General features: G+C 36.5%; 1 protein-coding gene across 2 annotated transcripts in view; it reads left to right on the top strand.

Annotated features, from left to right (window-relative positions):
* LOC115432414 (glucocorticoid receptor) overlaps positions 1–16,208 on the top strand; it is a 134,472-nt gene that overhangs the window by 87,241 nt on the left and 31,023 nt on the right. For both annotated transcript variants that reach the window (XM_030153242.1, XM_030153243.1), the window contains 2 exons: positions 1,718–1,834; positions 12,051–12,326. In XM_030153242.1, coding sequence (XP_030009102.1) covers positions 1,718–1,834; positions 12,051–12,326 — 393 coding nt within the window. The remainder of the gene's footprint in view (positions 1–1,717; positions 1,835–12,050; positions 12,327–16,208) is intronic.

A 16,208-nucleotide genomic window follows, 5' to 3' on the forward strand; every position in this document is an offset into this window, starting at 1 on the left:
GTGAATGAGATGACGCTTAGGTATAGTAAGAATGAAAGAAAGCAAAAGCACGGACATTTCAGGAGTGAGTCATCATTCCACACAGTATATTTGAAATAAAAAACAAATATCCAAATCCCAAATACATTCACCTGAACATACAGTATGTCCAAAGAGTCAAGCACTCAGCTCCACCTCTACTCTAGTCATAGTGGAGGTTACTTGTTACTGGAAAATAGAGCTAAGTGACATAACCAAAAATGTTACTAAGGAAAAAAATGTCTTGAATTGTGTTGTTTTGTCACCTCCGAATGAAAGATGAAGAAACCAGATTCATTATGGTCAGGACATGACAAACATCTATCAAACAGCAGAACATTTCACAAAGCTAGAACTGCAACTTTCATTACAGAAATGATATTAAAGTGAATTCAAAATGTCAGTATTACGAGTAAATATAGAGTGAAAATCAGTAAGCATACACAAGCATTGGCACATTTTTATTAGTGTTTCAGCTGATAATGTGAAATGAACCTTAAAAGTATTCAGATTCACAATACTTTATTAATCCTAGAGGAAACTGTTGTGTGTTACAGTTGCTCTGTGCATGTATAAGAGAAAGTAGCAGGAAAGAAATGTTTTATATCTATCTATCTATCTGTCTGTCTGTCTTTAAATAAATAAATAAATAAAATTAATTTCAGTTAATCACAATTAAATATCATTCATTTTTAATTTATATTAATTGTGTTTCATTTTGCATGAGCAAACAAACACAAGAAAGAAGGGAATGTATATGCACTTTATGTGTTTATTAAACACTTCAACAGTTTCAACAAAAAAACTTGAAACAAAACAACTTGAAACAACTGTTCCGTCTTGGGTTTTTTTTTATCCTCATATTTCCATCCAGAGGGCCAATGTACTGTTGAGCATTTTCCATCTTTATGGGTTGGTTCTGCTGCCTGTCACTACTGGCTCAACAGACCATTTGCACATGCGCGACACTAACTCTACTTGGACAAACTGTCCCGAACGCATTGGCAGAGACGTTTATATATATCTAGCTGTTTATATATATATATATATATATATATATATATATATATAAAGCTCTAAATATACACATATATAGAGCTGTAAATATAAATTATATGTCTATCTATCTATCTATGAATATACATATTAAAACAGCATTGGAACAGAAACATTTACTAGAACAATATCATCAATATGATATGACTATGACTGTGATATGAAAATGTATTTCATTATGTCATATAATTGTTCAGTGTTCCTACTGGAGCTCTTCTCCACACATCTTTGTTGAGTTACTGTGTTTTGTTTTTCTTTTTCTAAAGTATTTTGGCCAGAGTTACTGTCCACTGGCTGTTTATCCTCATTCCAGTGGTCAACAAAAGAGATATAATGAAGTAGGTCACTCTGTGGTAAAAGGGTCATTATGAGAGTGTGTGGCAAATCAGATTTAGGCCATTTAAAATCTAGTACGAGGTCGTCTCTGGGAATGTGGGAGCTGTGTTTACGGTGCAGACTTTGGGAAGTGAAGCTGTCAACACCAGGGGAGAGTTTCAGGCTTGTCAGGCTTAGAGTAGCATCAACAGGTGGTTAGTGTGGTCATAATAGACAGTGCTCAGGCTAATCCTCCTCAGTCGGTCTCAGCTTGCTCATATGTATCTCTTTTATTTCCCTTCTTCTTTTCTGCCTGTCGTGTCTCCAGGCCAACACAACTACCTCTGCGCAGGGAGAAACGACTGCATCATTGACAAGATCCGCAGGAAGAACTGTCCGGCCTGTCGCTTCAGGAAATGTCTTCAAGCTGGAATGAACTTGGAAGGTAAACAGTGGGACTCACATTAACATGCAAAACCCGACTGTAAAATGCAGCGAATACATTGATGACAACACATTTTGTTTGGCCCACCATGTTGATAGTCCCCACAATGGAGCGGCATGTTGCTGTTACTGTTACATGACCACCCACTCTTTTCTCTGAAACCACTTCTATGTCAGGTTTCTACATAACCCACTGGAAAACATTGATTTGAAAAGTCACACTAAGCTCAGATATTATATCGCTACACCTCCACAGCACAAAAATCATGTTCTTATCACATACACAGAGACTTGTGATACTGAGACAGTGTTGGAGTTCATGTTTGTAGCACAGCAACAATCCAGTTAATGCTTTGAAGGAAAATGTAGTTATTTTGTTAAACTGCGGTTTCTAAGGTCAACCATAAACATTCAGTTGCAAAGTCTATGCAAAACAAGTAGATATAAGAGGAATTTGTGAAGATTATGGCTTTCTAATAAAAAAATAAAAAATAGCAACAACTTGTTTGATGACACCTTTGACTGTAAATATGGAATAATGATGTGCATCGCAGCAGATTTATTTCATCAGTCTTCTCTGTCATGACATTAACCTCATTCATCCTGATAATATGGCAAGAGCTGTCTTCATTTAGCACCTTTGTTAATAGAATTCACAATAGATAAAGAAAAAAAAAATCAAAGTTCCTTAAAGATAAAAGTAAAACAATGAGACAAATCTGCAAATTTTGAGTACATTGATTTAGTCTCAGTCTTAGTTTTTAATATAATGCCATATTTTTTTTGCTAATCATTGGAAATGTTTGACTTTTAGGCTAGTTTTAGTCAACTGAATATCTTTACAGCACTATAATGCGAATCAAAGGTTTTATTTGTAGATTTTAGCGTAAAGATACAGGTATTATCCTGAGTTTGCATACACATAATGATATAAAAGCTACTATTGAGAAAGTCTGGGAGTGAATGAATGTTATTGGAATGCATAGGAATAAATGACAGTACAAGATACAGCTGCACAATATATCATTTGAGCATTGTCATCGCAATGTACATTTGCGCAATAGTCACATCGCAGGTCCTGCAATGTAGGAGGCAAATGAACTCAACGTATTCTCTTCTAATTTTACCTGACACACACTGTGCTCAGTGATCCACCAATCACAAACGTTCTTAATCAGTTTGCCGAAGCAGACCACGCCCCTGCACATGGAGTGAGTCACTGGTAACAATACTGAAAATGAGCAACAAACAAGAGAAAAAAAAAAGACGTGGTGCCAAAAAGAAAAGCAACTTCAGTTATCTGGAATTATTTCAGCTACAAGAAGGCTGATATTGAAACACATGTTCTGTGTTGTCAAAACGAGATGAAACACAACTGCACTGAACAAGAATATAAATGCACGACTTTTGTTTTTGCTCCCATTTTTCATTAGCTGAACGCAAAGATCTAAAACTTTTTCTATGTACACAAAAGGCCTATTTCTCTCAAATATTGTTCATAAATGTGTCTAAATCTGTGTTAGTGAGCACTTCTCCTTTGTCCTTTGCTGAGATAATCCATCCACCTCACAGGTGTGGCATATCAAGATGCTGATTAGACAGCAGGATTATTGCACAGGTGTGACTTAGGCTGGCCACAATAAAAGGCCACTCTAAAATGTGCACTTTTACTGTATTGGGTGGTCCAGGGGGTCAGAAAACCAGTCAGTATTTGGTGTGACCACCATTTTCCTCGCACAGTCTTCTTCATGAATTCTCTGGAACAGCTTTGGAGATGGCTTATGGTAGAGAAATGAACATTCAATTCACAGGCAAAAGCTCTGGTGGAGATTCCTGAAGTCAGCATGCCAGTTGCATATTCCCTCAAAACTTGTGACATCTGTGGTATTGTGCTGTGTGATAAAACTGCACATTTTAGAGTGGCTTTTTATTGTGGCCAGCCTAAGGCACACCTGTGTAAAAATAATGGTGTCTAATCAGAATCTTGATATGCCACACCTGTGAGGTGGATGGATTATCTCAGCAAAGAAGTGTTCACTAACACAAATTTAGACAGATTTGTGAGCAATATTTGAGAGAAATAAACCTTGTGTGTACACAGAAAAAGTTTTAGATCTTTCAGTTCAGCTCATGAAAAATGGGAGCAAAAACAAAAGTCGTGCATTTATATTTTTGTTCAGTGTAATTTATTTGACCATTTATATTGGCACCACACAGCTATTATATGCTTCTGAGTATTTTTTTCATATTGCAATATACAGGGTGGGGAAGCAAAATTTACAATGAACATTTAGTTGTTTTTTTCTCAGCAGGCACTACGTCAATTGTTTTGAAACCAAACATATATTGATGTCATAATCATACCTAACACTATTATCCATACCTTTTCAGAAACTTTTGCCCATATGAGTAATCAGGAAAGCAAACGTCAAAGAGTGTGTGATTTGCTGAATGCACTCGTCACATCAAAGGAGATTTCAAAAATAGTTGGAGTGTCCATAAAGACTGTTTATAATGTAAAGAAGAGAATGACTATGAGCAAAACTATTACGAGAAAGTCTGGAAGATACTATTAAAGAAGAATGGGAGAAGTTGTCACCCGAATATTTGAGGAACACTTGCGCAAGTTTCAGGAAGTGTGTGAAGGCAGTTATTGAGAAAGAAGGAGGACACATAGAATAAAAACATTTTCTATTATCTCAGTTTTCTTGTGGCAAATAAATTCTCATGACTTTCAATAAACTAATTGGTCATACACTGTCTTTCAATCCCTGCCTCAAATATTGTAAATTTTGCTTCCCCACCCTGTATATCATGGGGTTTAAAAAAATCGCAATGTCAGTTTTTTCCAAAATTGTGCAGCCCTATTAGAAGATAAATAATAAAAAGGGTATATTATTCAATGCTCAGTCAGTCCTTGGTTATACTCCTGTGTAGACATGCACATGGACAGCTGCAGCACCACATACAGTACATGCCAACTGTCTGTCTGACCATCTGTCTGTCCATGCACTGTCACTTTAATGTCTTATGTGTTTTCCCTGCATGGACTTCAAGAGGACTTTTCTGTCTCTCTTGGCATGAGATGTAAAAGTTAACAATATATCTGTGTTTTTCTCTTAGGTGTTATCAATGCACGGTCTTTGACACATATAGCAGCGTACGTTAGTGAATCTGCTCCCCTTTAGATTCAGACGTACACATGAACCGTCCTCACATTAGCTGAGTTCTGATGAAATGCTTCTAAAATCATCCCTCCCTGACATTTATTTTTATTTTTTGACTAAAATTTCCATATATTACTGTCTTTTATGTTTATATTTTTTTAAAAAACAGGATAAATATGTTTGATATACTTGGCCGCTCTGCAAAATGCAAGGTGTTAAAAGCGTTAGACTAATATACACTGCCTGGCCAAAAAAAAAAGTCGCACATGCAATAATTCACTACACCACCTTTGGTTTTGATTACAGGACACATTCACCTGATTTAACTAAGCAAATAGTTCAGATGCTTCCATGGATAAGTACTGCAGTGGTTAATAATGTTTCAGCTGTAACAGGTTATTTAACTCTAACTGCAGTAAGTGTCCTCTCATGTCTTTAACGCAGTGGTTCCCAACCTTTTTTGGCTCGTGACCCCATTTTAACATCACAAATTTTGGGTGACCCCAGACATTCAAAACAAAGACATTTTTTGCTAAAATTTATTTGTTTTTGATCATGTAATAGTTTGCTATACTATGTTGCAAATAAACGTTAATTTTAGATGACATTTAGTCTATATAATGTATATTATTATGGATGGAGGTAGTAAAGCCAGGTGTAGATTACTGCACAAAGTGAGAATTTTATTTTCCTTGGTCAGGATATGTACAGTCAGTCCAGTTTGTATTTACAAGGATGACAATTAATACTGAACAAACAATAACTCAAACTATGAATTATGAAAGAGCTGCAGCATCTGAAACCGACCACAATAAACATTTGAAAGATAAACAGTACCACAGTGCTTCAGTTGTCTTTTATGTATTGTGATTGTGTCTCTCAACTCACCATATATTTTTTATTAGTAAGGTTGTTTTTTGTTTTTTTTTCTTTTTTATGAATTACTAGAAATTTCAGGCAACCCCATTTGAATTCCAGGTGACCCCAAGGTTGAAAAACACTGCTTTAACGTCAAAAAGATTGGACAATGCCAGGGTCGATCAGGATTATCAGGCTTGTGATAGAATGTCTCAGGGAGAATGAAACAACTTTTTCACACATGGATTAGCCTCCATAAAGTCCAGACTCTAATTACCTCTGCCAAGGAGGTTATGTTTTTGCCAGCGTTGGTTTGTCTGACTGTTTGTATGTCTGTGTGCAAAATAACTCAAAAAGTTATGGACAGATTTGGATGAAAATTTCAGGAAATGTTGATACTGGAACAAGGAACAAATTATTAAATTTTGGTGGTGAGTGGGGGAGGTCTGCGCTGTCCAAGTGCTTTTCTAGTTTAGGATGTGATTAAGACTTGATGCAGCGGTCCGATTCTCCATCATCAATAATTAAAAATGAATGCAACTACAGATGGAAAAAATATTATGAACCTTATTGTGACACTATATAAGCATTATGTGGCAAAAAAGATGTCCCCATGAATGTCTCCTGTAGGGCTCCACGATTTTGGCAAAACATAAAATCCCGATTATTTTCCTCTAAAAACTCGATTTTCAATTTAGATTTCTGGGTAAAATTACAAAAGACAACAGAAATGGGCATGTCGTTTTCATGTGTAGCCCGCAATGCAACGCACTGCTCCCACTTTGGTGTGTAATGATGTTTGAGGAGCTGAAATAAGTCGGTTGTGCTGCTGTCTTTGACTGATATCGCCTTCAGGCAGAGTTTGCAGCGAGGAATGGTTTGGTCTTCATCGGAAACTTCAAAACCGTACCAATTCCACACAACTGATTTGCTCTTGCTATTTTTAGCCACGAACTTCTCACTCTTCTTTGCAAACGCCATTTGTGTACTGGTGTGTGGAGACCAAAGACTGTGGAAACCGCCCTTTTTAAACATTGTCCGAATGAAATAATCCGATTTTGATTTAAAATGGATTAATAGTGCAGCCCTAGTCTCCTGTAAGCAAAACCAAAGGTGGTGCAGTGAAATATTGTGATATTGTGTGTGCGACTTTTTTTTTTTTTTTTTTGGCAGGGCAGTGTGTAAAATCAGTGCAAATAAGTACAAAAACATAAGAATGCCCCTCCTCTCTCTTAAAGTGGTATATATTTAACCTGAAACCAGATATTTTATCATGATGAGACCTGTTTTACCACCATATATATCACTACAATAACAAGGAAGATGTCCTGGTGGCCAAGGACTTAATGCATTTGTCTTTTCACATAACGTCTGTATGTGCAGATTACTGAAATATATGGACAAATTCAAAGTTAACCCATAAAGACCCAGTGTTATGTTTGTGGCAGTTCCAAAATGTTTTTTTTCTCTATATTTAAGTTTTCTTAAGTGATTTATCCCAATTTATTATGACATAATCCTCTGTATTTGGTGTTTTTTCAGTGAACATCAGGCATTTTCTTATATTTAATTTATTGATCATGTAGTTGTTCATTAAAGCTCAGATTAACATTGAGGGTTATTATATCAGAAACAGAAAACTTTTCAGCAAAATCTCTCATTAACAAAATATAAACCAAGTGTCTCCATCCACTGTCATTGATCCAACTTCATGGGTTTTACTGGTAAAACAATGTTGGAGAAGATGACGGTGTTTCCATGGTAACTATGGAGCCTCTGAACGTCCAAATGGGTCATATCTGATGACCATGAAAAGATGAATAACTGTGTTTTACACTGATTATTGACATGGATTAATAGAATTAGTGGTTCAGAAGTTATTAAACATTTTAGATCAGTAGATTGTTTTGGTCGTCGGTGGCTGCTTGGGTCTTTATGGGTTAAATCCAGTTTAATCTGTTACTTTTGACTTGCCTCACATAAAGCTGATGCTCATAGTATTGTAAGAGTAAAACAGCCACATAGTGAATTGTCATTAACGTCATTGTCCTTCTGTACTGTGTCTGTTTGTGGAGAATATCATTGTTGTGTTATTACCTTGAGGTTTGTTATGACATACCTTTAAAGTAAACAGAGCGCTCTGTACAGAATGTTCACTGCGACAGACCGAGATGTAAAAAAATATATAGGTAAAATGGAGTTATCGTTGCAGTTTGGTGCTTATACTCAAAATTATACCATAACTCTGGCGAAAAGGTGCATTTGCAGAAAATTATGCAACGATGCGCAGTATTTTTTTTTAAAGGTTGTAAAAAAGGCTGAGAGGTCTGGAATGTGACACACAAGAAAGTCTTCGTGAACTATGTGTTCTCGACAAGAGTTTAAAAGGCCACTCTTACATGTGCGTGTGTGTCTGAACACGTGTGTGGCACAGGTATGTGTGACAGATGGAATGAAAGAGTCACCTTTTAGACACACCTTAATAAATACACAATCAACTGACAAGTCCCTGTCTACAGCCTTTTAAAGAGATAACAAGAATAGGGAGGATGAATGTTAGAAACCTTAAATGCACTTCATAAGTAAGACATTCTAAGGGTGTAACTTGAATAATATCGATGCTGTGTCCACTCTAAGGACAAGGGACATAAGCAGGAATTAGTGAAGCGCAGTTAAGTGTTTGGTACTTTGGCTCTTATGCACGTCTTTATGTTAATTCAACAGATGCTCCCTTAAGGCGTGGAACTGCATTCACATGTTTGGACTCATCAGTGTTGGGAGGGATTGGATGTAAACAGTGCACATATGCGTGTGCTTGTTAGACACAGGTGAAAGTGAAAGCAGCTCCGTATACAGAGACAGAGAACGGCTGATTTGATGGACGTCAGTGCATCAGCAGACAGATTCCCTCTAGAAAGGCTCTTAGTTGCCATAGAAACACCAGGAGAGGAAATTAAAAAAGGTAGAGGGTTGGAAAAAAACATGTTTTTCATGGTAACTTCTCAACCCTTGACATATTTTGCACATTTAGTTGAGGGAAATGTTGAAAGGTTGTATAGATAATGCAGGTAAAAACTGTGTGCACTTCTGAAAACACCCTGAAAACTTAATTTCTAACACAGCATCTTATACAGGGTGTATCAGAAAAAAGTAGACTCTCAGAAAAAACAACATAAAACCAAACTGCAAAGACATTTTGAAAATCTACTCATAAGTGTTTATTGACACCAGTGTCCTGGGTTCGTTTTCATGCTTCAGTGAACAAGGCTCATTTGATTTGTGCAAAATAAAAGTCTTTTGTGCATGGAAGTGTAAGGGTTAATATGAGATCTGTCACCATGGATGACCAGTTCCAATGGTCTTTTACTTGCATACATAAAACAGGAGAAAAATAATGACATGTTAACCCCCTACCATCGATACAAAGATTTCACAGAAACGACAGGTTTGAGTCTTGGAGTCAATGCTGTTACTGAGGATTCTTTAAGCTTGTTTTGAGCTGACCACTTGAAATTTGAAACATTTCAGTCAGCATACGGAATTCATTGGATCATCACAGCTGAAGTGGAACTCCTGAGGCAGGACAGGGACATGATTAAGCGTATGTGCCGTCGGAGATATGTAGAGGAGGGCACAAATTTGTGTGGCGAGGAACAGGGCCCATGTGGAAGACTAAATGTGCTGGAATCCTTCGACTAACGAAAGTGTGTGCCTTCAATTCAAATTCTAAAGTGTAAAACCCAAATCTGGACTCACTGAGCAAATTTTGCTATTAATTATCAGTTTCTTTTTGTATCGATGGTAGGGGGTTGACATGTAATTATTTTTTTCCTATTTTATATATGCAAGTAAAAGACCAATGGAACTTGTCATCCATGGTGACAGATCTCATATTAACCCTTACATTTCCATCAGTGGTGTAGTAGTCCCTGGAGAAGTGGGTATACTCTCAGTTTTTGCCTTCTTTTTTTTTCATTAGTCCAGAAAAAACACCCTGTTTTAGAAACAGTGACATGTAAGACTACTTTATTTAGTTTACCCAAAAATCCATCAGTAGTATTTGCTCACTATTATAAAATTATCATGACTTGATCAGAAGCAGTTTGTAGGTTTTACTGGTCACACAAGCAGCTGCATGAATGTAAATGTATTCAACATGAGGCAAACATAGGAGAGCGTTAGCCTTTCATAACGTTAGCCTTTCATAACGTTAGCCTACTTATACAGTTTAACTATTGGCAACAAAATCTCTTTTCCTCTAAATGTGCAGTCATATGACCAGTAGTTTAATACAGTGACTCATTTCGAAACCACCTTAAAACTTACCTCAGAATTATGTATTCCATGGAAGTAGGTTCTCTGAGTATGTGCCACTCACTCGAAATATATTTATTCAGCCTTTCTTGTTTGCATTTCCAATAATCACGCATCCTTCAACGAGACGTGCAGTGGCACTGACACCTGAGGTGTCCAATCAGGTTCCAGAGGTGGCCGGCGCTAGTTAGCAACATTTTCCTCAGCATGACCCAGCCTACTCTGCCTCTGATTGGCTCATCAGTCCTCATGGCTAAAGTTAACCAACCTAATCAATGAAGGCAGTGAGTACTAGCCAATTATAGGCAGAGTAGGGCGGGTCATGACTTCACCATCCTAGGAGAAAAAATCAGCAATTTGGTGCACATTGGGGGATTTAGAAGTGGGTGTACGCAATGCTGACTGAAACATAAGTAGGTATACGCCATCTACCACTGTATACCCTGGATTAAACCACTGAATTCCATGCAGAAAAGACTTTTATTTTGCACAATTCAAATTAACCTTGTTCACTGAAGCATGAAAACTGACCCAGGAACACTGGTGTCAATCAAGGGAGAATTACACAGTCAATAAACACATATGAGCAGATTTTCAAAATGTCTTTGCATTTTGGTTTTATGTTGTTTTTTCTGAGAGTCTACTTTTTTCTGATACACCCTGTATACATTACATGTGCCTCCTAAAATTAAATAATAGAAATAATAGCAAAAAAATTAACATTTTTTGACTGCACTTTTCAAAAGTAAGGATTAAGAAGTTGTGTGCAATACACAAACATGAAACAGAAATCAAGAAAATCCTCAATAAAACACACACACCATAAGCAATAACCATAAAATACAGAAATATAGAACAAGAATAGACAGAAATGAGGACAAATGTCCAAGAAAAGGACTGATCTAGGAAGGTAAAAATAGAACACCTTCAGGAAAGCTGCACTAGTTAATTGCATTTAAGATGAAATTTTTGTGACTGTCTTGAAGGTTGTTCTAAAGGTTGAAGGTCCTGATGGCAGACAGTCTGCCACCTTGTCTTTTTTAAATTAGAAACCACCAGGGGATGTCGCCTGGAGCCAAAGTATTCAGGGCTTTAAAAGGAATAAGTGAAATTGTAAAAAAAAAAAAAAAAAACCCAGAAAACAAAAAACCCAGTTTGCTGGTACTCAGTGAAAAGATGTGAGGATACAGGCTTTTGTTTTGTGTAACTTGCATTTTGTATTAAAGACTTAATGCATTTTCTTATATTTAATAAGATGTAAAAACTAAAATGGGATATGAAGCCTCACATTAACAGTGAATGGACATGAAAAATCCATGACTGATCCATGTCCACTGGTTAATCACCTATCTTCAGTTTATCTCCACTCCAAATTAGTGTTCTTTTTCCATTAAAAATTTGACATTTGGTGCATTAGTTCACCTTGTTTAACTTGTAGCTTGATCCCAAATGCTGCAGAAAAAACATCAAAAACAAATAATAAAAGCCAAACTACATGAAACAGATTTTTGGTTAGTTGTGAAAATGAAAGGTTTCTTAAATGTGTAATGAAAGTGAGCACCTCATAGCTGTGCATTGTTCTGCTCATATTTGCCTTGTGGTCACAACATTTGCTTATATACGTAGCTGTTCCATATAGAAAATAAATAAGATTTCCATAGATAAGAAATGCATGACGTGAAACTTGTTCTGGCACCGATCCTAATCAATGTGTAGCAGAGTATGTATCTAATCTCCAACAAACCGTCAACTGCATGAATCACTTGGCTGTAAAAGCTGCCTGTCATATGAAACAAAGAGATTAAATTAGGTGGAAAAAAAAGAATTCGTAGAAAGTCCATTAACACTATGTGCTTTCTTGTCTTCTTTCCAATCCAGCGAGGAAAAACAAGAAGCTGATTAAGATAAAAGGGGGGCAGCGGCCCCCTGTATCACCGGAGCCCATCACCAACATGCCGGTCCCTGTCATCCCCATGTGCTTGTCCCAGCTTGTTCCCACCATGCTGTCTGTGCTCAAGGCCATCGAGCCCGAGATCATCTACTCGGGATATGACAGCACGCTGCCCGACACCTCCTCGCGACTCATGACCACTCTGAACAGGCTGGGGGGCCAGCAGGTCATCTCCGCCGTCAAGTGGGCCAAGTCACTGCCAGGTACCCGAAAGCTCTTTGCATGTGTTGGCTTTGGCTTTGTTTAGATAACATAGCACCACCATTCAGGCAAGGTTTACAGCTGCACTTGAGACTAATGTCAAGGGAGGCAGATTAGGTCACATGACATGCTTTGAAGCCTTCGCTCACTTGTCATTCACACACGTGGTCGTGGATGTTACATAACGTCAGCATAAAAGAGAAAACCTTTTAAACCTTTTAAGAACCTGGTAATACAACTCCAAGGCCTGTCATCATTGAGCGGAGATTGTGACTGCAATGATTAGGGGTTGAAGAAAATATCGGTTCTGCAATATATCGCGATATTTCATTTCACAATACTGTATCGATATGTTTAGGTATTTATTCAAATGCAGATATTGTGGAGGTTCATTTTAGTTTTGTGTTTCTCTTTTTTATTTATTATTATTTAACACTCTTTTAATAAATAATGTTAGTTCCTTTGCTGGGATTGAACTAAAATAATGTTCTGATGTTAGTTGTGAAGTAACAGAATATGAACATTTGAACAGGATCTGAAACTGTAATGTCTGTAAAACAGAATTTCAGTTTGAACACAGGAACATTTTGTGATACAACATTAGATCCTGTTGTGATCAAATAAAAATGTGTTTAGTATTTGTGCATATTTCTGGTGTAATTCAATTCTTTAAGGAAATAATCATTAAAAAAAAGAAAAAAGCGAAAAAATTGCCTTTTTAACAGTATCATGATATATTGTGATATATTGTATCGTGATCCTAGTATTGTGATTCTTGCCAATACACAGCCGTAGCCATGATTCCAGGTTAATAGTGAACATGATTACAGGGTTCCCAGGGGGTCTTAAAAAAATCTTAAAAGTCTTGAATTTACAAATCTGCATTTAATCCCGTAAAAAACAGTCTTGAAAATCTGTTAAATTAGATATGGTAGGTCTTAAGTTATGTTGCTATATACTTGTTCCTTGTATTGTGTTTAAATGTGTCTGGAAAATGTCCAAACTTGAATGACAGTAACGTTAGTCTACTCAATTCCACCCGTTCCAACCTGACAATTTATACTGAAATTAGAATCCAATTATTGTTAACTTTGCAGCCCCCTGGTGAGAAATGACCACAGAAGATCCAGTTCAGTGCTTTGTAAATAAACATTTTCACATTTTTGCCAGTATGGCTGTGAAATAGGTTGTGAATTAAGTGTTAAAGGGGTCATATTTTGCTAATCCCACTTTTCTTAGTACATTTATTTGTGTATTTGGACCCTAATAGTTCAGAAAATTTGAATTTGAACCCTCTAGCTGCTGTAAAGATATCTTTATATTAATTCTGGCAAAAATCAAGTGGATTTTCAAAACCTATTTTAATTCCTGCTTCATTTGCTACGTCTATAACTAGTTACATCACAACATTTGCACATATAAGGTCAAGACTTCCGATGAACATTTCTCTAAGTACGACATAATTGTTTGCCAGCAGCAGCGGTTGTAGTCCATACTAAAAATTTATCCAAATTTCGAGCCGATTACCTAAAATGTTCAGTTGTTGGTTGAATGGGACAGAGCAGCACAGCCAACAACCTGGAGGGGGTGGGGCATGAAGTGGCTCAATTGCATTTAAAGGGCCAGCGCTCAAAACGACCTTTCTGGTGTCATTACTCATTAATAGGGTTGAAGATGGACCTGTGGAGTTGAATTAATGAAGAATTCAGACCCAATCATAGCATTTACAGTTTATGTAGACCACAGGGAAATGTTTTAAAATGCATACTTCCATTTTAAAAAAAACCCCACAAAATATCACTCCTTTAAATTCAGTTCTAAGTAGTCTTAAAAAGGTCTTAAAAAGTAACCCTTAAGAACCCTGCATACAGTCACATAATTACAGTTTTACAATAATAAAAGTGAGAAAAAAATAGTCAGTGGAAACATTTACAGACCAACAGCCTTGATTCCAGAGTCTTAGCGCTGTCTTTAAAATCAGTAAAAGGAATCAGTGTTGATAGATGGAGCTCAGACTGACGCTTGTTCCAGGCATCATAAGATGAAAACCTAAAAGATTTCTTTAGTAATTCAGTTTCAAGGTGTTTGTTGACCAGAGATTGTAACTGCTATGATTCCAGGTCAACAGGTTAACAGTGTTGTAAATTTAAATATACCAGCAACTGAGCCGACGAGCAGATAATGACGATCAGGTGACTCTGTATGTAGAGAATGCAGTGATTAGAGAGAGAAGCACAGTTTGTACTGAATCTCAGAGCCCCATGGTAAACACTGTCCAACAGGTGAAGAGAATGGGCAGGTGCATTCATATAAAGTACGTCTCCATAGTGTAATATAGGTAGAAATGTTTTACATTAACCCATAAAGACCTAAACATCCACCGTTGACCTAAACTATCTACTGATCTAAACTGTTTAATACCTGCTGATCCACTAATCCTATCAATACATGTAAATAATTGGTCTAAAAGGCAGTTTGTTATCTTGTCATGGTCATCAGATATGACCCATTTGGATGTTTAGATGCTCTGTTGCCATGGAAACACTGTCATCTTCTACAATATTGATTCACCAGTAAAACCCATGGAGTTGGATCAATGACAGTGGATGGAAACACTTGTTCTATGTTCAGTTATTGACATCGTTGCTGAAAAAGTCACTTTTTATTGAGTTTTCTCTGTTTTTGATATTATATCCCTCAACTTTAATCTGTGCTTTTATGAACATCTACATGATCAGTGAATTAAATTTAGGAAAATACATGATTTTCACTGGAAAAAAAAGAAGCAAAATACAGAGGATAATATTCTAAATAAATGGTAATAAATCACTTAAGAAAAGTTAAATATAGAGAAAAAAATATTTTTGAACTGCCACAAAAGTAACACTTTATGGGTGAAACGACCTAAACTGACTTAAAATGACCTTAACTTTCTTTCATTCTGCAACCCATCCTTTTATAGCTTTATGTTTACCTAGAAACGTTTGCAAAACTGTTAATTCTAGACAGCTGAGTCTTGAAGGAAACATGGAATCACTCACACATTCCAGCTTTCAGTTTTGCACTTTGGGCTGGACCAAATGTTTCTTTCAGGTGTTGAAATCACATGAGTTTTGATCCCAAAAAACCCTGATGTGTTGCAGAAACTTTCATATTTCAGATTTGGAATTAGGTATTTTTCTTCCTGTAGCAAATTTTTTATTGATTAGTGATATTTTACATGATTGTCTTCATTTACTCACATAAAATCAGAAACAATCAGAAATAACACATTTGTCATTATTTCCACATTACCCTGTTGAATCTCGTTATTCCGCTGCAGGTGTTTATTTCATTTGAGTATTTTGATCTTTTAGTTTACAGTAGACCATATCTACCTAATTTAATATCCATCGTATATTGTCTATTTATATTTTGTACCTTAGTTGGCTATTTAAGACATTGGTTTTGATATATTTATGCCATATCATATCTGTGATGTTCAATTTCTATTATCACAAAAGGGGAAAAAAATATAATTACTTTTATTTGTGTCAAAATTCAATACCAGGAAATGGCTCTTCATCTTCATAAGGTGTATCTGTAAAATTGAACTATAATTAGACTCATACTGCAGCAGTGGCTCCAAGTAAACAGAATAGGCAGTAATATTGCAGTTATCGTTATGACAGTTTCATTATTGTGACACCCCAGTCGACTGCACTGTGTGACAAAGCTCCTGCTTGTTCCCTTGTGTTTGCAGAGTTTGTGTTTGTCAGCATCATAAGGAATTCTCACTGAACTGTGAAACTGCAGGAGACTGTAGTAGAGAACATACCTCCGTTTTACGGATCGCTTCCAAAACATAATAAGTGGATCCTCAGCCCATGTGCTGCGATTCAACA

The sequence above is a fragment of the Sphaeramia orbicularis genome, chromosome 14 (assembly GCF_902148855.1).
Source record: "Sphaeramia orbicularis chromosome 14, fSphaOr1.1, whole genome shotgun sequence".
Classification (NCBI taxonomy): Eukaryota; Metazoa; Chordata; class Actinopteri; order Kurtiformes; family Apogonidae; genus Sphaeramia; species Sphaeramia orbicularis.